This window comes from Mustela nivalis (genome assembly GCF_964662115.1).
Source record: "Mustela nivalis genome assembly, chromosome: 1".
Taxonomy (NCBI): Eukaryota; Metazoa; Chordata; class Mammalia; order Carnivora; family Mustelidae; genus Mustela; species Mustela nivalis.
The window spans coordinates 211,396,874-211,422,310 of record NC_139020.1 but is presented as its reverse complement, the minus strand read 5'-3'; the positions used below and the strand labels follow the sequence as shown (position 1 = coordinate 211,422,310).

Genomic DNA, 25,437 nt, shown 5'->3' with positions numbered 1-25,437 from the left:
CTGCTCTAACCACTGTCAGGTTTTACCTCCTTCACTCCTGCCCCTGAGGTGAGAACTCTCATCTCCATTCTACGGAAGGGGAAAATGAGCCCAGAGAGGCAACCCGAGGCCTCAGAAGCAGTGCAGAGCCCTCTCCCCTCTGTCTGGGGACCCAGGCTGGGAGGGGGGCTGTTCCTAGCCTTTGCCCCCATCACAACCCCCACCCAGGCCCAAGACAGGAAGACAGTGGCCAGGACAGCCCTGCTAGAGGGCGGGGGAGGAGCCAGGCCAAACCACGGACAGGATTTCTCAGAATTTACAGTAGAGGGAAGGGAGGGGGGGCTGGGGGAGCCCCCCAGGACCCACAGCAGCGGGGAGAGAGGGGGCTACGGGGGCTCACACCTGCGGCGTTAGGGGAGGGGGCCTCCCTGTCGCCCCTCCTCCCACATCTCTGAGCTCTCAGCCCACCCCACCCTCTGCCACATGTGGGGAGACTTGAAGGGACTCCTGCACACCCAGCCTCTAGCCCAAGTGTGCACACGTGTGCTACCCTCAGGTCCCGAGCGCACACGTGCACCGTGGGGCTGGAGCGTGTGAACGGGAGTCATCCCAGCCGGGCAGGGCCAGGCATTTCACTCTGGTCACCGGCGCACCCCACAAGGCTGGAGCGGCCCGCTTGCCTCCCCCCAGCTCCCCGAGGGCCACGTGTCCAGGCTGGGGTCCGTTGGGGGCCCCTCCTCCTAGAACCCCTCTGCATGCTGCACAGGTCCCTGATCTCTCTCTCTCTCTCTCTCTCTGCCCTCGCAGATGCCTGGGTGTCCTCCGTCCTGCGCCCTCCAGGCACGGCAGGCTCGCTGGTACCATCTTAAATTGAGGTGATACTCACACCACATAAAATTCACCATTTTACAGTGACCAACTCGGTGGCATCTGGTGCATTCACAGGGTTGCGCGAACACCGCCTAAGATGGTCATGGCCCCAAAGGAAACGCCGTACCAAGCACCTAGCCTCCACCAGCTCTCCACTCCCCGCCCCTCCCAGCCACCAACTGCCCTCTGTCTCTGCAGATTTGCTCATTCCGGATATTTCGTATAAAGGGAATCACACAACGTGTGGCCTTTGGAGACTGGCTCTTCTCACTCCTGTTTTCCAGAACGCAGTTCAGATACCCGCCCAGGGAGCTTTCCCGGCCACCCCCTCAAGCCCCTGACTGCCCCCGCCCCCTGCTCCCAGCTCCCAGCCCTCAGCAGCGTCTGACATACCCGTATGTCTCCTTCATACTCATTCACTCAGAGTTTGTCCAACACCTTCTCAAAAGGGCAGGCGCCCCGAAGGGCCAGGAATTAGTTTCATTCTCTGGAAAGTCCTGAGTGAATGAATGAATGGATGAATGACCCAAATGACAGTCTCCTTCTTCCTTGTCTCCTCCTGCTCCACAGCATGACCCCAGCTTCCTTATCCAACCCCAGTTCAGTTAGACAGGATTTATCACCCACCCCGTCCCAAATACCAGGGATCCTGCAGTGAACACAATGAGAGAGACTCCCCATCCTCAGGATCCCCAGGCTGCCTTTGTCCTCCAGGAAGGCCATCACACCTGGTGACACAGGATTTTACTGCCACTAGGAGACTCAACTGTTCCTTACTGATTTATTTATTCATTCAACAAATATGCACCTTGAGCACCTGCCTTGTGTAGGGTCAGTGTGAATAACCAGAGAATATTAGAGCAAGTGTTCAGGGAAAGCTTTTCCTGAGAAAGGAGCATTTGAGCAAAGACCTGAAGATGGGAGGGGAGAGTTATTCAAAGACACAGGGAAAAGCATTAGAGCAGAGGGAACAGTGAGTGCTAAGATCTGAGGCAGAAAGGGACCTCATGGAAGAGAAAGCTAGCTGGGATGCTGGCGCAGTGATAAGCAGTGATGAGGGGTGAAATGGCCCTTTCTCCACCACATGCATGACATTAGGCAAGGTGTGTAACTGCTCCAAGCCTCAGTTTCCCCATACGCTAATGAGGATAATAATAATGAAGGCTTTTGCAGAGACAAATTCAAGGTGGCCAGGAAATGAGCCCACTTGTTCTGGGTGACAGACCCCTGGGATTATGGTCATGGTGGGGCAGGTGCAAACCTCTACCTCCTTCTCACCTCCTGGCCTTGCCCTGCCTTCCTCCCCACTGTCGCCAGTCAGAGCCACCTAATCTCTGATTATCCCCAGATCTTCTGGTTTACCCGAACACACCCCTCCACCTCAGCTACTTTTGGTCGCTTCCTCGCTGACCTCCCCCATCTCAGCGGCCCTTCGCCTTTCCGGTGGCCCCCGCATGCACCCGACTGCCTGTCCTCTCACGTATATCCAAAATGGTGACAATGGAAGGCGGCACGATTCCTCCTCACGCAGCAGCTTTACCTGCCTGCCCCTCAGGTCTCAGAGAGGGTCAGAAACAGGGATGGGATGAACACCTTGGTTCCAAGGGAAGGCGGCCCGTGACTGCCCGTGGGGCGATAAACCGCACTGTGGCCGGTCACCCCCTTTCTCAGACAGTGAGCCAGCTCCCCTGTGCTTATGCGGTGGGCTTATTTATTTTCTCTCAGCCTCACACGCCACAGGATGGAGTGGGGTGGGAGGAGGAACAGTTACAGCAGAAATATACTCAGAAACTCCCCAGCACCCCCATCTCATCAGAAAAAGCCGCGACCCACAGTATCTGCACGAGCTGCCCCCTCACCTCCCATCCTTACCTCCTCCCTCTCTCCCCCTTGCTCACTCTTGCTTCACCCGCACAGGCTCCTTCTGTGTTTCTCTAACTCACAAGGCACAGTCCTGCCCCAGGGCCTTTGCATGGACTGTTCTCGCCCACTTAGGCAGAGCTCTTCCTCCATTACATGCATGGCTCCTTTAAACCTCTGCTCAAATGTCACCTTCTGGGCAAGAGAAGAGACACCTCCCTGTTTCAATTATTATAACCCATCCGCTGCCCCATCGCCTAAGCCCTCCGCCTCTTTTTTCTCCATGGTACTTACCACCAAGGATTCTACTTTTCTTGTTTATTTGTCTCCCCAGCTAGGTTGCTAGCACCATGGAGGCAGGAACCGCATTGTTTTGTTCACTGCTCTTTCCTGTGCCTTGAGCATCACATATGATCAATAAACATTTGCTAAGTGAGTAAATCAATTTTTTTTTAAGATTTTATTTATTTGACAGAGAGAAACCACAAGTAGACGGAGAGGCAGGCAGAGAGAGAGAGAGAGGGAAGCAGGCTCCCTGCTGAGCAGAGAGCCCGATGCGGGACTCAATCCCAGGACCCCGAGATCATGACCTGAGCTGAAGGCAGCGGCTTAACCCACTGAGCCACCCAGGCGCCCGAAAATCAATTTTTTTTTAAGTAGATTCCACACCAAGCGTGGAGACCCACATGAGGCTTGAACTCACAACCCCGAGATCAAGACCTGAGCTGAGATCAACAGTTGGGCACTTAACCGACTGAGCTACCCAGGCACCCCGAGTAAATTAATTTATGGTTGAGCCAGAAATTTGGCCCAAAACCCCTGGTGACCAAAACAAAAACTGAAACAGGATTAGTTACAGTTTCTATGTGGATAAACAATCCGGTTCCTGAGGAAGGCCCTGTGCCAAGCCACAGAGGTACTTCCTCTCACTTAGTCTCCATAAGAAGCCTCTGTGGGGTGAGCATATTTGGAATCCCCACTGACAGATAATCAGGGGAAGCCTGATGATATGCAAGAGACCACCCAGCTGGGACAGGACGCTGCCCAGCCCCCAAACCCATCTGCTCACCCCTGTGCCACCTTCTCCCAAACTGGTCTAAGAATCACCCAGGTGCTGATTATAAAATACATATTCCAAAGCCTCTCTCCGGGAAAGTCTGATGCGGGGGGTGGTTTATAACTAAACAAGCACCTCTAGGTGATTCTGCTGAGCGAGCAAGTTTGAATAATGGCACTTTGTGCAACTTTGCAATAGTTGCTTAAAGTTTGAATAATGGCAAGTTTGAATAATGGCAATTTGTGCACTTTGTGCAAAGAATGAGAGAAAGACAGAAAGGGGCTGGTCTAAATACTTCCATGCGAAAAACAAAACTGGAAAACATGTATAGGAACATTTAAGAGACTATGTCTATGCCCTTGAGACATGGAAGGACTCTTCAACAAGACAAAGCAATGTACGAACCATCCAAAAACATCAATAAATTTGGAGACATCCCATTTCCCAGTTTTGGTTGAAATACAACACATCATTGATAAAATGAAAAAAAAACAAGTCAGGTGAAAAGCCTGTGATGTTCATAGGTGATCTGTGATCTGGAATATGTGAAGAGCTCTGAGGAATTAGTAAGAAAGGTAAATGTCCTGACAGAACAGACAATTCACAGAAGAGGAAATCCAAGAGGCCAACCGATTTTAGCAAAGACATTCAACAGAGGAACGAAAGTTAAACCTTTGTACACCCTCCAAATAGGCAAAAATCAAACTGCCCATCAAAACCAAGTATTGGGAGCACCTGGGAGGCTCAGTGGGTTAAAGTCTCTGCCTTCAGCTCAGGTCATGATCCCAGGGTTCTGGGATCGAGCCCCGCATCGGGCTCTCTACTCGGTGGGGAGCCTGCTTCCTCCTCTCTCTCTCTGCCCACCTCTCCGCCTACTTGTGATCTCTGTCTGTCAAATAAATAAATAAAATGTTAAAAAAAAAAAAAAACAAGTGTTGGCAGAACGAAAACTTCTTTTACAGGCAAGGGATTGTAAATTGGCAATGTCACTCTGCAGAGAATTTTGGCAATAGCAAGGTTGAGGACAAGCATCCCTAGGACCCACTGTTCTACTCCCGGGGATATACCATCAGCAAACTATGGCCAACGGGCCACATCTGGGCACACCTGTTTTGGGAAGTAAAGTTTTATTAGAACGCAGCTACACCCACTCATTTACATATTGTCTATGGCTGTTTTCACGCTACAAAGACAGAGCAGAGTAGACACCACAGTGGCTGTCTGACCCACAAACCGAAAAGTATTTACTCTCTGGTCTCATACAGGAAAATTCACCAACCTCCGTTCCGGATCGATGGTTCTCAAACTTTAATGTGCATGTGGGTGTCCTGGGGATTGCATTAAAAGGCAGGTTTTGATTCAGCTGTTCTGGGTGGAAGCTGAGAGTCTGCATTTCCAGCAAGCTCTCAGTTCAAGCTGGGCTGCTGGCCCGTGGGCCATGATTTGAGTAGAAAGGATCCAGGTGACACAGAGGTCAGCCATGATGTGTCTGTGACTCCTTGACAGACAAGACAGAGAAACGTGTCCTTATCATCGTCTTCAGCTCCTTTGAGCTCTGCCTCCAGCAATCAACAAAAAAGCAAGCAGAAACTTTCACTCAATGTGTATTGCACACACTCTACGTGGGTCAGACACGCCTGGAGCAGGAAGGGAATTTCATGCATTCACAGCCAAAAAGATCCCCCTAGCCTTCAAGGATGAGTAAAAGAGGAAACATATGCAGCCGTACAATGTCCTAAAATTTGGCCCCCAAGTCAACCATGATTACAATAGACATAAACTGAGGGGCCCGTGAGCACCCCAGGGTGCGATGTGGCACTAAAGTTCTTATGGCAGCAACTCCCTGGAAGACACGTGGAAGGTTGCCAGCTGCCTACTGCCTCTCAGAGGTCAGAGGCCACATCTGTGGTCCCAGAGCTTAGCACAGGAGAGTCCTCAACATGACTTGGGGGAATGCTCTGGATGTTCGTGCATGTTTCCCCTTGCAGACTCTTCAGTCTAGAGCACCATTTCTGTCATCCAGTTTCTGTGTGACACAGGGTAGGAGCTGAAAAATATATTTGTTGAAAAAAATATGTGTTTGACGAATGAAGAAATGTTTCATATTCAGTTCCAAAGTTATCATATATAAATAGCATTGACAAAAAAATAAAAAGAGCCAGACCAGGGAAGGGAAGGGAAATAATTTTAAAGAAGGAGAGGATATTTCCCCTGAAGAGAGCTCTACTCAGGCTGGGAACATAAGAGCTTTCTAAAGAGGAAAAAAAGGGAGGGGAGTTAACATTTGTTGAACACTTGCTGTGTATAAAGCGCTATGCACACAATACGTGAGATTTAATCTTCTCAAGCTCTCTGGGGGTGTGTGGTGGTCTCTCTTTTGGAGAGGAGGAAACAGATAAAACCACGATGCCAGCTACCTCCGAGCAGAAGGAGGGAAGCAAGAGGGGGTTCTGAGTGGCCCCCCGTGGCAAGAATAAGAGCCGATGGAAATGTGCGGGAAGCAGGGGTTTCGACTCTAGCAAAGGAGGGGTGATGCGTGTTAGAGGAACTCTATCCCTCGAGGTCTCCATCCCTAGAGGTATCCAAGAAGACTGGATGAGGACCCACCAAGAGACTCTGCGGTTCCCTTCTGATGTGGGAAGTCGATGATTTGCTTGAAGCAGACTCACCTCTGGGCTTTTCCAACTGGGACTGGAAGGTTAAAGAGGGCCTGAGTGACCCAAAGATGGCCAGCCCCTGCCCCCGTGTCCATAGGACACGAGTGAGGTTGTCCCAGACACCTCAGACTCCAACTAGGTGGCACTATCAAGAGCAAGCACCAAGCCACCCACATCTCCCAGCAGTGGGCTGCTACACGGCCACCCAACCTCCGTCTGCCCTCTCCCTTAAGCATTTTTAATATCCCTCTGGTCAGAGCCAGAGCTTCCTTAAAGGCCTTTGTGCAAATTAGCCAGAGCTGTATGGCACGTTTGTGTTGGAGGTTAGCTCCTATGCACACCGAGTCTCCACCCTCCCAGCTAGGGGCACCGGCTGGGGAGAAACAGACCAGAACCTCTTCCTCCAGGAAGCCCTCCTTCCGCCTCCCCAGGACACTCTTGGGAGACAAGAGTCTCTGAGCCAAAGCCAAAGGCCTGTGCCCAGGGGCAGTGATGGCCAAGACTCCCCTGGTTACAGCTGTGACCAGCAAGATGGGGGGCCCAGCCGGGCCCTTGTGCTTGGCTCCCACTGGAAGACCCAGTGCTCAGAAGGTGTTGGGGGCGGAGGGGATGACCTTGCCCAGTCCCAGTCTGGAACTGGAACCAAGGAGTGAGCAGGTAGAGAGGGGCTGAGCAGTGAAGTGTGGGTTCCCTGCGCTGCCCAGTAGAAACAGTGCTCCTGGCTGGTACATGTGTGTGTCTGAGATAAACCCAGGGTCACCAAGAACGGTCCAGCCCCTGAGGCTGCCGGTGGGCGGCGGGAGGGGGGGGGGGTGCCTGAGGCCCAGTGACCCAGCTGGCCAGGGGCAGCCAGAGCTGAGAGACTACGTCAGCCCAGAGGAGTGCTCCTCCTCACCCGGCTCTCCCCACAGAGTTGGGGGCTTTTTATCCAGAATCTAATAAAAACCGTGATTTTCTTTTTTTTCTAAAAAAGTGGTGCCTGAGTGAGAAACTGTGGAGTGGGGGGTCTTTGATGAGCTCGGGGTCTCCAGGGTCCCGGGGAGAGCTTCCCTACAGTGGTCCCTTCTGTCCTCAGAAGGGGCTGAGAGGCCCTTGGGGGCAGCCAGGGAGAGAGAAGAAATGGACTCCCACCCCCACCCTACTCCCGACATGGCTGACCTGTTCCAGTGGTTCCAGACCCCGACCCAAGACACAGAGGAAACCATCTGACCTGGGGGAGACCGACTCCCAAACTAGCCGGGAGAGCCCCAGACACCCTGACGCATTGCCTCCTCCTTCGGCAGGACCCTTAGCACGTCTCTCCCCAAACCCCGACTCCTGCCTCCAGCACAGGAACTGCCGAGCCACGAGTGTGTCTTAGGCTGAGCCCAGAGAGAGGGTCCAAAGATCGCGAGTGTGGGTGGGGGGAGGGGCAGGTAAATTGTGAAAGTAAGTGGGTGAGGGAATGAATGAACGGAAGGACAGGGGAGCACGGGAGTGAGCGAGTCAATGAATGAATGAAGACAGGAAGGACAGACGGCTGGAAGTCAAGGAGGGAGGGAGGAGGCGGAGGAGGTGGAGGAAAGGGAGAGAGAGAGGGCAGGAGGGAAAAGGGACTCCCCCAAACACATATTTCAGGCAGGATGGCAACCAAGCTATGATCCAAGATGAAAGCCCTTCCCCTCCTCCCAGAGGGACACTGAGCCGTGGACTGGACCCCCTCCAAGGCCCTGGCCCAGCCTGGGAGCTGATTCAGGGGCAAGCCATCTTCCCCAGACACACCCATGGTTGGTCCCAACACCCCTTTGCAGGCCTGGCCCTGCCCAGGGGAAGCCCTCAGAGGGGGGCCCGGCCACCCCCCCAGCCTGGAGGTCCTCTGCCCAAGGCTTGGGACTTGATGCGCAGTTTGTGGGGCAGGGAGGGCTGAGGAAGGCCCTCAGGATCGCTCCCTGGGACAGGATAGGCCATCCCAGGAGGCAGCTGCCTGGGATCGGCCGTGGGGGTGAGCAGCACATCGGAGGGCCCAGGGGCTTGGTAGCCAGAGGCCATGGGGGACCACAGCCCCCAGAAGGGCCTGAGCTCCGGTCTGGTCCCCCCATGCTCATCCAGGAGATGACAGCTGAACAAGGTAGCTGGGAGGGCAGCCTGCAAGGCCATGTCCATTCTCTTGGGGGTGTGGGGAGCAGGGTCCTGGGGGCACCTGGGGGAAGAGGCCAGACCAGTCCACTTGTGAGCCACCAGGCAGCCCCGGCATCCTGGAACCCCAGTGTCCAAAGCGCATGGCCTCAAAAGGCAGCCATGGGAGCCAGGGAGGGAGGGCAGTGGCTCAGCCCTCGAACCCAGCTCGCCAGTCCAGGGGGGCTCCCACAGCAGCGCCTGCAGGGGCAGGGTCCGGGAACCCGCAATGGAGGGCAGAAGGCCAAAGCGATGCCTGAGCGCCCACAGCTCAGCCCTGAGCAGAGCGTTCTCCTCCAGCAGCGCGGCCAGCCTGCTCTCGAGGGCCGCGTCATTGAGACGCCTCTTCTCCCGGGACCTCTTGGCCGCTTCGTTGTTCTTCCTCCGCTTCTCCCAGTAAACCGTGTCCTTCTTCTCTTCCGGCATGAACTCACGCTGCCGCCGCACGACCGGGCCCCTGCCCCGCAGGGTCTTGCTGCGACCCTGAGATACAACTGGAAGGCCTGAGAGACCCACGTCCATGGCCGCCTGAGGGTCCTAGGGAACAGGAGAGCGGTCTCGGACAGGAGGCAGGAAGCTGACCTGGATGACTGTCCCCCTAATTTATCCTGAGACCCCACGCCACTGCTGGGGGAGGGCACAGTAGAGTGGGAACCCAGGTGGAGGTGGGGATGGAGGCCGAGAGGGAGGTGGTGGAAAGGGAAGCTGGTGGGATGATTTGGTGCCTGAGGGAGCAGCAGTGGAGGCTGCCAGAGATGCCACGTGGCTGGAAAAGGTTTAGGAGCAGACCACAGTCTATGCAGAGCTAGTAGGGCACCCCATTCTCAGGAATATGCAAGCTCCTTCCCCCAGGGTTCTTACCGCTGAGAAAGTCAGCTGACAAGACAAGGGTTCAATTCAGCCTGAGTTCCACGGTAAGATCCTTGAAGATTCAAAGGGAGATAGAAAGAAGGCTAAACCTAGAAAGAAAGAAAGTGTGTCCATGGAGTTAAACTGAGCCAAGTTGGGGTCAGAAAATAAGCCACTATTCATCTGAACTGTGCTGAGGTTATGTCCCAAGATCTCCTCGACATGTGGCCACAATTTTGCACCTGCCCATTCATCCGTCCACCTACCCATGCATCCAGAAGGTGATCTGTTCACCTGTCCACACACTCAACTGTCCATTTGTTCATCCCTCTACCCACCTATTTAACCAACTCGCCATCCATCCATTTATCCACTCAACGACCCATCCGCCATCTTGTTTGTCCATCCATCCACTCAGTCAAACATCCACCTGTCCCCCATCCAATTACAGAATCATCTACACATCTACCGTCCACATGCTCATCCACCTAACTGTCCAGTCACTGTAGGTTCATTTTGAAAAATAATATTTTGCCTACAGGTAGCAAATAAAAAGTAGACAAACTGGGATCCATAAAAAAAAAAATCTTAAATTTTGTGGATCAAAAGATACTGCCCATAAGGTAAAAAGATAACCCACAGAATGGGAGAAGATATTTGCAAATCATATGTCTGGTAAGGGATTAATATCCCAGAACACACAGAGAACTCCTACAACTCAGCAAAAAAAAAAAAAAAAAAAAAAAACACCTCAATTCTAAAATTGTCACAGAGCTGGAATAGGTCCATAAGCAGACAGGATCCTCAACATCACTTATCATTATGGAAATGCAAATCAAAACTACAATGAGATACCACCTCACATCCATTCGGATGATTACCATCAAAACAAGACAGAAAATAGCAGATGTTGGCCAGGAAGTGATAAAATCAGAACCCTCGTGCACTGCTGGTAGAAATGTAAAACAGCACAGCCATTGTGGAAAACAGTACAGTGGTTCCCCCCAAAAAAACAAAAATAGAATTACCCTATAATCTAGGAATTCCACACTTGGGTATTGCAGGAATACCCAAGAGAATTGAAAGCAGGATCTCAAGGAAGTATTTGTCCAGCTCTGTTCATAGCAGAATTATCCATGATAGCCAAGAGATGGAAGCAACCCAAGTGTCCATTGACTGATGAATAAATAAGCAAAATAGGATCCATCCATACAATGGACCATGATTCTGCCTTAAAAAGGAAGGCCATTCTGACACCTGCTACAAGGTGGATAGACCTTGAGGACATGGGCTCAGTGAAATAAGCCAGACACAAAAAGACAAATGTTGTAGGGTGACATTCAGAAGAGGTACTTGGAGTAGTCGAGATCATAGAGACAGAAAGGAGAACGGCACATGCCGGGGGCTGAGGGGAGAGGAAAATGGGGAGCTATGATTCAAGGGGTACAGAGTTTCCAGCTTACAAGTGTATGGGGAATGGATAGTAGTGAGGGTTGCACAACAATGGAAATGCACTTAAAATCCCTGAACTGTATATGCCAGCCAGCCTTTCACAGGTCCATTCATTCATCTCTATATTCATCCATGGGTCCATCCATCCACCCAAACATCAACGAGCAGTCCATGAGAACTTGCCATGTACCTAGTTCTGAAGAACCAGAACGTGAAAAGCAGTGGTGGGAAAAAAAAAAAAAAGAGTCAGAATCACGAGACTCCGAGCTCCTGGGATTGGGAGCTAGAAAAGACGCCTTGGGTCCCAGGGATACCCCAAGAATGGGGGAGCACCTCCTTCGCCTCTCAGCTCAGTTTCTCATACTGGTTTTCCTGAAAATTCTAACCCAGTGTAGGCTCTATCAACCTCCTGAGTTCCCTGAACCTAGGATGTCCTCACCTTTCATGATCCTGATACGAAACAGGTGGAGAGAAAAAAAGAAACCCCAGAGCAATCAGGGGATTCTGCCTGAGGAGCCATGATAGGCTCCAAGAAAGAGTAGACATTGAGAACATGGCACCCTATGACTAACCTTCATGAGGGCATGTACACATGTCTTTGTCTACCACTGTATCTCTGGTGCCGAGCATTGTACTTATAGACAATAAGTAGTAAATAAACATGGTTGAATGAATGAATGAATGAATGGACAGATGAATAAAAAGAGGACTTTGGGGCCACTGGGTGGCTCAGTGGGTTAAGCCTCTGCCTTCGGCTCAGGTCATGGTTTCAGGGTCCTGGGATCGAGCCCCGCAACGGGCTCCCTGCTCAGCAGGAAGCCTGCTTCCCCCTCTCTCTCTGCCTGTCTCTCTGCCTACTTGTGATCTCTGTATGTCAAATAAATAAATAAAATGTTAAAAAAAAGAAGAAGAAAAAGAAAACAGGACTTTGTTCACAGATAGAAAATATTTGACCCTCCTAAAATAAGACAAAATCAGAGAAGGAGACAAACCATAAGAGATTCTTGATCATAGGAAACAAGCTGAGGGTTGCTGGAGGGGAGGTGGGTGGGGGATGGAGTAACTGGGTGATGGGCATTAAGGAAGGTACTTGAGGTAATGTGCACTGGCTGTTACATGCAACTGATGAATCACCTCTACCTCAGAAAGAAAGAAAGAAAGAAAGAGAGAGAGAGAGAGAGAGAGAGAGAAAGAAAGAAAGAAGAAAAGGGGAAGGAGGAAGGAAGAAAGGGAGGAAAGAAGGAGGGGGAGGAAGGAAGGGAATGAATATTCGGCTGTCTGTTTAATTGCCAGTTGAAAACTGTGAAACCTATCCCATTTCCCCTTTTGCTCTGGCCACCGAGAAACGTAGCGCTCAGTTTTAAGATAAACTGTAATAGCCTTCTTTGTCTTCTCCAGTGTTATTATTTGAATTTAGTCTTTTGCTCTGTGCTAACAGTGCCTGGGCTTAGTGTCTGTGGCTGCATAAGATCATTCAGATCACATATAAAAGAGAACTGAGGCATAAACCATCAAAAATCAAAATTCCGGGGCACCTGGGTGACTCAGTGGGTTAAGCCTCTGTCTTCAGCTCGGGTCATGATCCCAGGGTCCTGGGATCGAGCCCCACATCGGGTTCTCTGCTCGGCGGGGAGCCTGCTTCCTCCTCTCTCTCCTCTCTCTCTCTGCCTGCTTGTGATCTCTCTTTCAATAAAAAAAAAAAAAAATCAAAATTCCTCAGAACTCTGACCATGATTCTAAGTCCACATTTCCCAAAGTATGTTGTGAGGAACCCCAGTGCCAAGGGTTCTCTGCCAAAAGAACAAAGAAAAATACGATGCATGTGAGAAATACTGCATATTTTATTCCCGCTGTAAGAGCAATTAAAGGCTCTGAGAAGTCCTGCAAAAAAAACAAAACCCACGTATTTACCCTTGTTTGATTTAAAGGTTCTCAAATTTTTTTACCCACAAAATATTTATTTCACATAATACCTTGGGATGCATGTTTATTCACTCATTCGTACAACAGAGTGCCAGGTCTTACAATGGCTACTAGAGCAATAGAGGAAAATCAAGCAACCCCCTGACTTCACAAAGCCCATAGTCTCTTGGTAAATGTGAGTGAGATGATAATGGAAAATACAGGCTCAGAGAGGGTCTGTTATCTGCCTAAGTCACACAATAATTAAGTGGCAGAACAAGGATTTGAACCCAATCTAATGTGTGGGTCCATTCTGTTTACAGCTCTGAGGGATTGCTATGTCTGGCAATCCTGGCTGGGCTTGGAGAAAAAGGCCTTGTGGGGTTCTGCAGTCACTGAGTAGCCAAGAAGTCCTAGTCACTAGAGGGACTCCTGTGCCTGTGCCTGAACCCTCTCTGAGAAATCCTGGTTCCTGGGGGGACTCCAGCACCAAGACCTAAGACCCCCTCTGAAGCCCAACAGGCATCTGGGACCACCTGCCTACCTGCTTGTGCTTGCTGCAGTGGGGGACAGCCCCACACTGGCCCATCTCCCATGGGCTAGAGAAGCATCTGCCATGTGTGGACCCTGGTCCACAGGAGTCAGGTGGGGAGCAGCCCTGGGTTCGCACCTGGCTACTACTCACACCTGGGCTTTGTTCTTGGCAGCCAGAGGAACTAACACAACCTTGTTCAGGAGGCCAAGTTCACTGACCCCTTCCAGACATCTTAGGCCACCACACCTTCTGGCAGGAACGTATCATCCTGCTGACGGAGAAGAAAACCAAGGCTCAGGAGCTTACACAGCTGGCCTGAGGATACTCAGCAATATCACCCACAAGCCTGGCATTCCCTCCCAACCTTTCCTCCCAGCAAGGTGAGGGCCACCACCGACTCCAGCCCCAGAGCCACTACTGACACCCCCCGGCATCCTCCTCTCCTGGCCCCATTCATGCGCCACCCCCACCAATTCCCCACCCACATGTGCATGCTTCCTCTCCATGCTCTCCACAGCCCTGGCTACTGGCCAAGCATTTCCTAGCCCACCTGCCCCCCCACACTCACCTCCTGGTCTCTCCAAACCCACCAACAGCCCAGAGGACTCTTTTCAAAACCCTGCTTATCCTCAGCTTGGAAATCTCTGGGGTGTGCTTAAGAAAGTGTCAGCATCTTGAATTCTTAAAAACAGTGCTCCACGTGCACCTGGGTTCACCCCCTTCTCCACCCTGGGGCCAGGGAGTAAGCAGAGGAAGACGATGCATGAAAGTTTTTTGGAATGAACTGATGAATGTATGAGTGAGTATCTGAAGAAATTAATGAGTAAAATGCAAGTGAATGAATGAGTAAGCAGATGAAGTAATGCTCGAGGGTCAGGGGCCCTGAGAGGGGTACAGTAACCCTGATCAAATCCTCTCTACCTGCTAAAGGGCTGGGCCTGGGCCTTCCACTGCCCAGAAAGCTCATCTGAGCCCCAACCAAGACAAAACCTTAGACAGGCTCTCACTCAGAGTGCCTTGTCCCACCCATCACAGCATCCTCCTGCTGCCCACCTGGCCCTGTCCAGGGGACCCCAGATGGTGTCCTGACCACCGTTCCAACTTCAAGGATGTTGGCAAGAGCCCAAGAGTTGATGTGCATTGTGGAGCACATCCCAGGGCCCTGGGGCCAGCATCCAAAGGCACCATCCTGGCTCAGGGAGAGAGGGTAGAAGAGAAGGGGCCAAATGAGCTAGAAAGGGAGGGGACAAAGCACAGGGGTCCTCTAAGACTAAGCCAAAACCAGCAGATGGCCAAAGAAGGCAGCAAGGGCTGGCGGTCAGGTAGAGGAGGGGAGGGGGGCTCTTGCGCCAAGCCAATCAAGTAGACAGGGGCTAGTCTCACTGTGCAGCTCCCTTCCTGAGTCCCCCCTCCCTGTGGCTTGGCCTGAGCCCCCCCTAACCACGACCCCCCACCTCCACAGGAACCCAAATGGAGATGGGGCAGTAGATAGCTCAGTCGCCTGAATTTATTTAGAGAAGAGGCAGCGAGGGCTGGGCTGGGTCTTCCTGTGGTCGCCGAGGAAGCACTTAATGGAAAGCAGTAAGTCAGGGGCACTCCTATGCAAAAGCCCGCAGCAGCGGCAAATAAGGAAACAGGAAAATGGTCTCCCCCAGAGACGGCCCTGGCCAGTTCCACACCAGCCCCATCAGCCTCCACAGCCTCTCTGACCGATGGCCATCAAAGCTCTACTTGGTTTTCTGGAGTGACGGGGAGCTCATTCACTGTAAGTCAAGGCACTGCCGGGCTGCATGAACTCTCACGAATGAGGTTTTCCTGGAATGGAGCTAATACCCACCTTCAGCAGACCTTTCCTTCTTAGAATTCATCCCCTCTGTTCATGAAAAACTCCTCCCTTTGGCCCCTAAATGCGCTGAGAAGTTGATGGGTTGATGCTCACATCCCCCCAGCCCCTACTCCAGTCTGCTTTCCTCAAAGGAAAGCAGCTATGTCTGTTCAGTACCTACTATGTGCCAGACACAAACAGTGCCCCACTTTGCACTTATCAGCACTCAGAGAACAAAGTCTGGTCATCACCCTCATTTGACAGATGAAAAAACAGAGAGTCTGAGAAGTCAAGAGACTGACCTGAGTCAGCATGGCCAAGAATGCAAGTACAGTGGGCTCTGGAGCTCACAACTTTCTAACACACCAGGTTAAACCTTCCCCGCTTTCCCCACTCCTTCCACCAAAGACACAGTTTTGAGCTCATTTAGTACCTCTGACCAGTGTCCACAGAAGAAAAAAAGGATCCAGAGAACCACACAGCAAACAATGGGACAGGGCTGAGATGAGCACCCAGGCTGCTGGGATGATGCAATGGATGGACCGAGTTAAGACCTTAAGCTTGCTTGAACTGGGTGCAAATCCTCCTTCCTAGTTAAGTGTGTTTGGGCACATCAATTCACCTCTATGAGCTCCCAGTGCCTCCTCTAAAATGAAAACAATAGTAGTACCTACTTCATTGGTTGTGTAAAGAACAAGTGAGATCCTGAGTGTTAAAAGCCAGTACATAATAATAGTAAACAAGCCACATGGCTACTTTTTATTCGATGGTTGTGGTGGTGGTTTTGTATTAGAGCCCTCTTCCACTAGGGCTTCTGCTGAGGTGCTCCCATCATTATTTATGTTGAAAATACCTGTGAGAACCCTCGGAGACCACTCAACACACTGATCAGTTTACAGATAACAAAAGTGGACTTCCTTCCTTTCAACATGGCGGACCAAGTACACAGTGAGACCTTCCCACTCCTCCTCATGCACTTAGAAATGACAGGAAAATACTAACTTGAATGAGGGAAAAAAGAAGTGCCCTATGACAAGGGTATGCCCACCCATGTAGGTACAGGGCCCCTAATATTTGAGATCAAAAGCACACATTCTTAAGAGACTCTGACCAATGAGAAATAACCCAAAGAGATGAGGAATTCATGAAGTTCCCACAAAGTCTCCAACTGGGAGAATTTACATCAGAGGAAATAGAGATCATTGGCACAATCTGAAAGGAGTTTTGCAATGAATAGATTGAGGGACTCAAAAAGATAAAGGATGGGGGGCACCTGATGGACTCAGTGTGTTGAACCTCTGCTTTCGGCTCAGGTCATGATCTCAGGGTCCTGGGATCAAGCCCCGCATCGGGCTCTCTGCTCAGCGGGGAGCCTGCTTCCTCCTCTCTCTCTGCCTGCCTCTCTGCCAACTTGTGGTCTCTCTGTCAATTAAATAAATAAAATCTTTTTTTTAAAAAAAGGATGGAATAATAGCCATAAAACAAGAGGAGGGGTTATGAAACAAAATTAGATTTTTTTTAAAGAACCAGTCAGAACTCAGATATGAAAAATATAGTTGTTAGAAAACATAAGAAATGAGTTGTCTACCAGAAGGAGAAACCAAGACCAAGAACTGGTAATGGGGATTTTATCGGCAGTGATGGACCCAGAACATGGAGCCCAGATTTTAGAAGACCAGAACTAAAGTCAAACTCAGGAGCTGACCCTTGGGGCCATTTGTAAAAACCCTCTTCAAATGTGTCCTGTGATTCCTCCCTCTCCCCACCTTGTTTTTTTTTTTTTCCTTTTTCCCCTGTATTTTAATGTCACTGCTGAGCTGGACTACATAGTTTCTCCCTAACAAAGAACAGAGCTTTCCTCCCCTGACTTCAGGTGGGACAATAAGCATGGAGAACTGGCCAGCGTTCTCCCCCAAAATTAGAATTAAACAGAATCTAAATGTTAAGGAAAAGAGCTGACTGAGTAAAACTGAGAGAAATCGCCAATACTGGCCATGGGATGCTGGACAGATGGCTTAACGTCTCTGCGCCTCAGGTTCCTTGACTATAAAATGGGCTCAAGGGCCCATGTCACATGCAGATGTTCTGAGAATTAAATCGAAAGTTGTACATACAAGACACCTGGCATATCCAGGGGATCTCACAAGGAACATCTCCCTGGAGCTCAGCAACACTTTTTTTTAGCCCATAGAAACCCCACATGAGGACAAAGCTCCAGTCACTTGAGCCACAAACAGAGGAGAGAAACTTAAAACTTTGAAAGGACAAAAAAAAAGGTGAGAAAAAAAGATGAATCAAAGGAGAGAGGGTAGGCTGACTTACAAATCCCCCACCTACGTGGTCAGAGGGCAGCCCACAAGCTTTCCCTTTGCTCTGTGCTATGAGGGGAACTAAAAATGACCACAAACTCTCCAGTGGGTGTAAGGCTTCTTAATACTCACAGGCAAGAGATGACATTTGTGTGGTCAATGCACATCTGGAAAAAGTGTTCACCCCCTTCCCTGACAAGAGAAATACTCATTTGTTTTCATCTACACAATGAGATACAAATTTTTTTCTGGCTGAAATAGGCAAAGATTTAAAAATAATAAAACCTAATGCTAGCAAGGATGCAGTGAGATGGGTACTTGTGTATCTAGAGGGTGAAGGTGTAAACTGCTTCCTGGAAAAGCAATTAAGCAAAATGAAACAAAGTTAGACTCACACCTTGTTTGAGGAATGACAATAACACACTTCTCTCCCACCCGGATCATTGTTCCAGCCATCTCGTTAATCTGGCCTCAGGAGCCCCCGTGCCCCTCCTCAAACACACCATTCCAGCCTCTTTTGTTTCCTGAAGAGATGTTCTCTCACCTCCACATGCTGTCCCTTCTGTCTTGAAGATTCTTCCTCTTCTCTCACCTTCCCCAACCAAATTTTACTCATTCTTCAGGACTGGGTGTAAATGTTACCTCCTACAGCAAGCCCACCAAACTGACCCCTCTCAGCTAGGCCAGGAGCCTCTTCTGGGCTTCCAGCATCCTGTGGGTTTCCTCCATCAACTCAGTGATCACTCTGTATCTGTGTCCCCTCATCCACAGATCTCCAAAATAGGTACTTGATAAACAACAGGAATGAAATATTTGAAGAAGAGGGTGTGCTCTGTGCGGTCCCAGAAGGTTGAGCCAGGACCACAGATTAGGGGACAGAGAGGCAGGTTGTAGTAAGGGTCTGACATTTTCTAGAGCTGCTTAGGTGGCTTAGTTGGTTAGGTGTCCAACTCAGGTCATGATCTTGGGGCCATGAGATTAGCTCCACCTCAGTCTCCAGGCTGAGCATGGAACCTGCTTAGGATTCTCTCTCTCTCTCTCTCTCTCTGCCCCATCGCCCCTACTTGTGAGCTCTTTTGTTCTCTTTCTCTCTCTCTCTCTCTCTCTCTCTCAGAATACTAATACTAATACTAATGAATTTCCTAGGAATTCCAGCTCACTAACCCAGCAGAAACCACCTCATGAAGTAATAAGCTGCCCATCACAGGAGGTGTGCAAGAAGGTGGTTGGAAACCACTTCTCTTGCTCTGACTTCTCCACTCCTCTCTGTCCAGATTCAGGGGGCCCGGGATGAAGAAGTTGCCCTTCTCCCCCAAGCTGTTCTATGTGGCTTTCTTCTGACTCCGAAGACTGCCCAGTGAGGTCTGTGGACCCACAGAGGCTGTTCCCACGGAGCTGGTACAGCCCAGCCCATTCCTCAGAAAGGCCGCAGAGTCCCAAGAGGCTACACTCTCACGGGGCTGGGGGAGCTTGATGGAGGCTTCGGGCCCTCTCACTCTGAGAAAACCCCTGCCTCATAAAAGCCCCAGTGAAACCGACCTCTAAAACCGAGAACCCTCTGTGGGAACTCAGATTTCAAGGGGAAAATGCAAGGCACTCTGGGACTGCGGCAGGCCCTGCCCCCTCCCCGGGGCCCATGGAGAGGAAGCCGTTGGTACCTCTGTGCCCAACCCGCAAGCCCAGCTAGAGTCCCAGATCCCGGTTCAGACTGATAGGCAGAAAGGGGGTGCGGCAGGCCACAGGTTGTCCACCGTCCCGGCTGTGATAATGACACACTGCATGACCTTAGACAGGGGTCAGATGCTCTCCCATCTTCAAATAGGTACAAGATTGGAGCCTGGGTCGGTAAGGAGCCCAGGTACATGCTTAGTCCCAAAACACAGCAGGTGTTTTGTTCTTGAATTCCCTGAGCTAATGGAAATTGACCTCCTGAAACTGACCAGGAACAAAATTCATCTCCAGGAACCTTAAGTCCTCAGCTCCCGGCCACGAACACCCCTCAGGCTCCACCTCCCCCTCTGTCCAGCCCACACCAGGACAACCCCCAAATGAGAAGAGCCTCAGATCCTTGGGAGCCCCGGCAGACTGGGGCCCAACTGCCTGGGGGACATTCGAGGCCCCCTAACCAGCCTGGGGGTAGTGTCACCAGGTAGGAGTAAGGGCATCTGGCACCAACCACCACCCATGCCAAGGAAAACAGTTCAGAGGAGTCCCCTATCCAGCCAAGTCCAGGACCCAGCCAGGCCCTATTCCCACTCAGGCCTTGGGTCTCTCTTCCAGGGACCTAAGTCCCCAAAGCATCTCCTCTCTGCACTCCCAACACTCCAGACACGGTCCAGCTTCTGGCTTTTGCACAGGCTGTTCCCACCCCCTGGAATGCTGTTCCTCCTGATACTCACGTATGATCGGTCCCTCCCTCACCATCTCCAGGTCTCTCCTTGGCAAGGTCTGTCCTGACCCGGAGGCTGAATCCCCACCCACACACACAACCCTCCATTGTCTCTCCTGACCCTGCTTAGTGTTTCATTCAGGACACGTACCACCCCCTTACTTTTTAGAGACTGACTGATTGGTTTGCTGGACGCTGTCTCTGCTACCAGAATGCTAGCCCCTGAGGGCAGGGACAGCCGCTCTCCGCGTCCCCCGTGCCTAGAGCAGTACCTGACACACAGTGGGTGCTTAATAACTATTCGTTGAGTGAACGAATGAAGAAATGTATGTGAACAATGTCAATTCTCACAACTTCCCTGGAAGGCAGGTTCGCCCCCTTTTGCCACAGAGGCTCAGGGAGGTCCCACAGCTGACCACCCAGCTGGCCACAGGTGGGCTTACAACCCGGGCAGCTGGGCCCAGAGTCCGCCCTCTGAAGACCTGAGATACAGCCAGGTCTTAAAGGCACCTGGACATCAGGACACAGCTCACGGCTCCAGATTCCGCGCCCAGGGAGCCTCGGGCTTCTTTCCGTGAAATAGGCCCAGGGCACTGAGAGAAAGAGCTTCCGGCTGTGGGACCCCTGCCCTCCACCCCAGGGGTGGCTGTCCCTCCTCCGTCCCCCGGAAATGCACTTAAAGAAACATCCCACTTTCCCTGCCCCGACCCCACTCCTGGAATATACCACGGTTCCTGGAGCAAGGCAGGGCCTGGACCCTGTGATTTCTTTGGGGACCTGAAACCTCCAGTGGCCTCGCCCAAACCTCTTCTGGGTTCTCAGCTCCGCCTGTGCCAAGCACTTTACAGACATTATCTACCAGAAGGATCTTTTCACCACATAGATTATGCCACGTTCCCGCCCCAAACCCTCAGCAGATCAAGACCATGCTCCTTTGCCCAACTCATGGAGCCTCCCCACCCCGCACAGTTCCCACAGGGCTGGTCCCCTCTGTGCTCCAACCCCTGGGACTCACCACAGGGCCCTTGTACCTACAGACCTGCTGCTTGGACCACTCTTCCTCCCCTCCCCTGGGTTCCTCATTCTCATCCTCTGATTTCAACTCCTCTGAGAAGCCCTCCAGAACTCCCCAGGTGCCCCTACTCTGCACTTACTGAACATCAGGTGTTTCCACTTCTGAGCATTTATTAACCAAGAAATTTTACATTCACTCATGTAACTCAGTGACTCACATCTCTCTTTCTCCAGTGAGGCCAAGACCTGTGTTTCTCCTCCCCAATATAGTTCCACGCCAGGGCCTGGCACGTAGTAGATGCTCAATAAATGTTTGAATGAATGATTGTTTTGGATCTCATATCACCTGCAGTCTCCCATTCTACAGGTGAGGAAACTGAGGCTAGCTCCCAACTCCTGTTCTGCACTGCCTGTCCCCAACGTCCCCCAACCAGCCTCCTACCCCACCTTCAGCCCTAGGGCACTGGTTCGGATGTTTGTTAATGTTTGGGGACACACTCAGTTGTCATGGCAAGGGGAGCAGATTACTGGCATCTAGTGGGTAAAGCCCAGGGATGCTGCCCACACATCCAGTGCCTGGGACAAAGGATTACCCAGTGTGCGGGGGAGAAACCCTGCTTTAGGAGAAGTGCCCACATCCTAGCCCGATTGATAAAGACCAGCTAGGCCTGGTCCCAGGGGGCCCTGTAATCAGAATCAGTGGGTGTGGTGACACGAGATCCCATGATAGATTTCACCTGGATCCAGCTGCCCCTGTTTCAGCTATTTTAAAAAAAAAAAAAAAAAGACACCATCAAAAGACACTAACCACAAAGCAAAAAGGTGACCAACAGAATGGAAAAAAATATCAGCAAATCATAGATCTCATAAGGGATTGATATCCAGAATATATAAAAAATACCTACAGCTCAGCAATAGCGACCAAAAAAATAAACAAACCAACAAACGAACGAACACCTTAATTAAAATTGAGTGAAAAGCTTGAACAGACAATTCTCCAAAGATAATCAGCCGATAAGCCAGTGACAAGAGGTTCAATATCACTCATCACTCGGGAGGACAACTGGCCCTCGGACAGTGCGGGTTTGGACTATACAGGCCCCCTCACACACAGGTTCCTTCATAAACACCATCTAGGACAGTCAGTGCATTTTCTCTTCCTCGTGATTTCCTTAACAACACTGCCTTCTCTCTGGCTGATCTCACTGTCAGAAAACAGCCCATGATCCATGTAAACACACAAAATAGTCTTTCATCGACTGTTCACGTCCTCATGAAGGCTGCCAGTCAACAGCAGGCTGGTCGTAGGTTTTGGAGAGCCAAAGGTGATGTGCAGATTTTTGACTTGCAGGGGTTTGTGCCCCCAGTCCCCGTGTTCAAGAATCAACAGTACAATGAGATACAGCCTCACACACATGAGGACACTACTATCAAAAAAAAGGAAAAACAAAATAAAAGCAAAAACAAAACAAAGCCAGAAAATCAACAATGCTGGCAAGCATGTGGTGAAACTGGAATCTTCACACACTGTTGGCAGAAATATAAAATGGCACAGCCCTTCACTATGGAAAACAGGATGGGGATTCCTCAAAAACTTCAAAATGAAACTACCATATGATCCAGCAGTTCCATTTGTGGGTCTACACAAGTCCCTGAAAGCAGGGACTCAAAGAGGTGTGGGCACACCCATGTTCACAGCAGAATGATTCACAGCAGCTACAGCATGGAAGCAGCCACAGCATCCATCAGGACATGAACAGATCAACACAATGTGCTCCGTCTATACAACGGAACATTCAGCCTAAAAAGGAGGGTCGTTCTGACACCTGCTACGACACAGATGGGCCTTGAGGACCTTTTGCTCAGTGAAATAAGCCAGTCACAAAAAGACAAATGCTGTATAAACCCGCTGATATGAGGTCCCCAATGTGGAGACATGGACAGAAGGTAGATGGTGGACACCATGGGTTGGGGGGTTGGGGGAACTGGGAGTTAGGATTTAAGGGGGACAGAGATTCAGTTTGGAAAGGTGAGAAAGTTCTGGAGACAGATGCTGGTGACAGTCACACAACATTATGGCTGTATTTAATACCCCTGGGCTGTATACCTAAACATGGTTAGGATGGCAAATTTTATGTTATGTATATTTTACCAAAGTGGAAAAAAGAAAACACTGTGCAAGTGGCCCTGTCTGAAGCATGGGCTGGCATGCCTGCAGAACCCAAGACACGTCCAGGCCGCCAGGGCCCCCGCCTCCCATGGGGTAAAAGCCCAAGTCCTTCCCAAAACTCAAAAGATCCTACACAACCTGCCCCATTCCCTCCCTGCCCTCCTGCCTTCCTGTCGCCCTGCTCTTCACTCCACTTGGGCCACAAGGGCCTCCTTATTCTTCCTCCAACACACCTGACCCAGTCTTACCCCAGGGCCTTTGCACAGGGTGTGCTCTCCCATTTCAATATCTGCATGGCCGATCCCCTCGGTCAATGCCCATCAGCCTCTATGAAGGACAGAGTTTTTGCAGCCACCCAACCCCTCCACATCAGACTTGAAGTTTGGGGAGCAAGGCCTGACATAGACAGTGGGTAGTCTCTGAGACACTGGGGTATCTCCCCTGCTCTTCCCATCTGAGCATGGCCCAGAGGCCCCCAGGCACCTGCTGCCACCAGATGGTGGGCACAAAGCAATTGTTCGATAAACACATGAGTAAAAGTGCATTCTGGAGGGACAGAGAAGAGAAAGAGATACAGACAGAAACAGAAAAGGCAGGAAGGGCAGACAGGGAAAGAGAGAGAGAGGCCAGCAGAGGGAGAGAGAGAGAGAGAGAGAGAGAGCAGATTGCCCCTAACCCATGAACGGCAGCCCCCCCCCCCACGACAGACCCCAGCGGACAACAGCCAGAGGTCTGTAACCACCACTGTCTGCAGCAAATGCTCACTCCCATCCTCAGGGCCCCTGGGACCTCGCAGCACTTACACTGGATCCCAGCAACCCCCAAATCTTTACCTCCAGTTCACCCCACAATAGTCAGGCCCCACAACACACAGACCTGAGGACAAACACGCAAGGTCTGCGCAGCTGCTGGACCCATCTAACCACCACATCCCGGAACACTGTGGGACCCCCCTCCCGGGACAAACCCAGCCCTCCCCTACAGACAGACCCCTAGACGACCACACCACAGCAGACCCGCCCAGGTCCCCATGCACCCTATTCTGAGACCTCAGCCTTCCATCCAGTGCCCCCCACACACACACACCCCAGTGAGTGTAGTCACCCAGAACGACTGGCACTATCAAGGCCATTTGGGGGTTCCAGAAAGCCTGAGCTTTTCACCCCTAAGTGCTGACCAGGCAACAGCAGCTGCCCTCAGCCTCCTGATGTAGGGGATGGGGCCAGGTACGGGCGCAACAGCCAAAGAAGGAGCAGAGAGGAGGGCGGAAGCCAGGAGAGAAGGCAGCAGAGCTGGCACAGTGAAGGTGGGCTTTGCAGGCAGTGGGCCGCAGAGAGAAGGCAGTTGCTGGAGGGCCCCCCAAAATAGATGCAGGCATTGGGGGCCGAAGCCAGATGCTCCCACCCACCGCTGTGTGAGACTGACCCTGGCCGCCACCCCGCTACGCAGCCCTTCCTGTCCCATCCCCAGGGCCACACCGGGTCTCCCTCAGGGCAGGGGGGGTCCGAGGAGACAGAGCCCAAGAGGGGAGAGGACAGGCCCTTCCGAGTCAGACAGAGATCTGTTCTCCCTCGCCCAACCCGGAGCGGAGCTTGGATGAGGCCACAGAGATGTGACAGAGACAAAGAGACACACAGGTAGGGAGACACACAGAGAGAATCCCAAAGAGAACCAGAGACCCTGAGACATGGGGAGAGACACGCAGAGAGAGCTGGGGCAGGAAAGCTGGAGGGAGCAGAAAAGACTCAGAGACCGCGTGAGAGCTACAGGGACACGGGAGACAGGTGGGGGAGGGGTGGATGTCTGGGCGAGGGTCCCCGAGGGTCCCCTGGAGCCCTGGCTGTCGGGCAGCCCAGGCGGGCCTCTACCTGCACACGGGGCTCACTTCCCAGATCGCTGTTTCCCCAGTAAGTCCTGCGTGAGCCACGAGCCCTGCGTGAGCCACGAGCCGCCACACGTCAGCTGCGCGGGGCCTCCAGACGCCTCCGCGGTGGAGGGAGTCACCAGCGCTTCCGTAGAAGCGACACCCCGGCCCCCAGTCTGTAGTTCGTGGCTTTCCCTGCAGAGCTGTCCCCCCCACACACACACACACCTGATGTCTGCCCGGGGAGCAGGTGCTGTGGGCTGGCTCCAACTCAGGGGGGTCACTGGGGTGCAAACAGCCCCAGCAGGAGGTTTTAAAGGGAGGCGGACCTGCTGGCCTCACCACTGGGGTTCCAGCAAGGCGCGGGGGTGGGGTGGGGGGTCTGGATGGCCAAAGCTGGAACATCTCCTTCCATCCCACTAAAGCCCTTCCGGAAAGATCAGAGGAGCCAAAGGAAGGGTCCCTTTCTCCCCTTCCCGGTGAGGATGCTCTCCTGCTCAGACGCCTTCTGTAGCTCCTCGTTGCCTTTCAGGTTTTCTAATTCCTTGCCC

General features: G+C 51.7%; 1 protein-coding gene across 2 annotated transcripts; it reads right to left on the bottom strand.

The window, feature by feature from the left end:
- Positions 1-2,545: 2,545 nt before the first annotated feature.
- On the bottom strand, positions 2,546-25,171 carry NFILZ (NFIL3 like basic leucine zipper). Of its 2 annotated transcripts, XR_014315514.1 has the most exons (4): positions 24,891-24,996; positions 9,439-9,536; positions 6,269-9,114; positions 2,546-3,240 (listed from the first exon to the last, which is right to left on the bottom strand). XR_014315514.1 is itself a non-coding variant. In XM_082745267.1 (3 exons), the coding sequence occupies exon 3, from the start codon at positions 9,097-9,099 to the stop codon at positions 8,239-8,241; it is 861 nt and encodes a 286-aa protein (XP_082601393.1). In that variant the 5' UTR covers positions 9,100-9,114; positions 9,439-9,536; positions 24,891-25,171; the 3' UTR covers positions 2,546-8,238. The 2 variants fall into 2 exon arrangements, 1 of the variants encoding a protein (XP_082601393.1); XM_082745267.1 differs by having other exon boundaries at positions 2,546-9,114; positions 24,891-25,171.
- Positions 25,172-25,437: the final 266 nt, after the last annotated feature.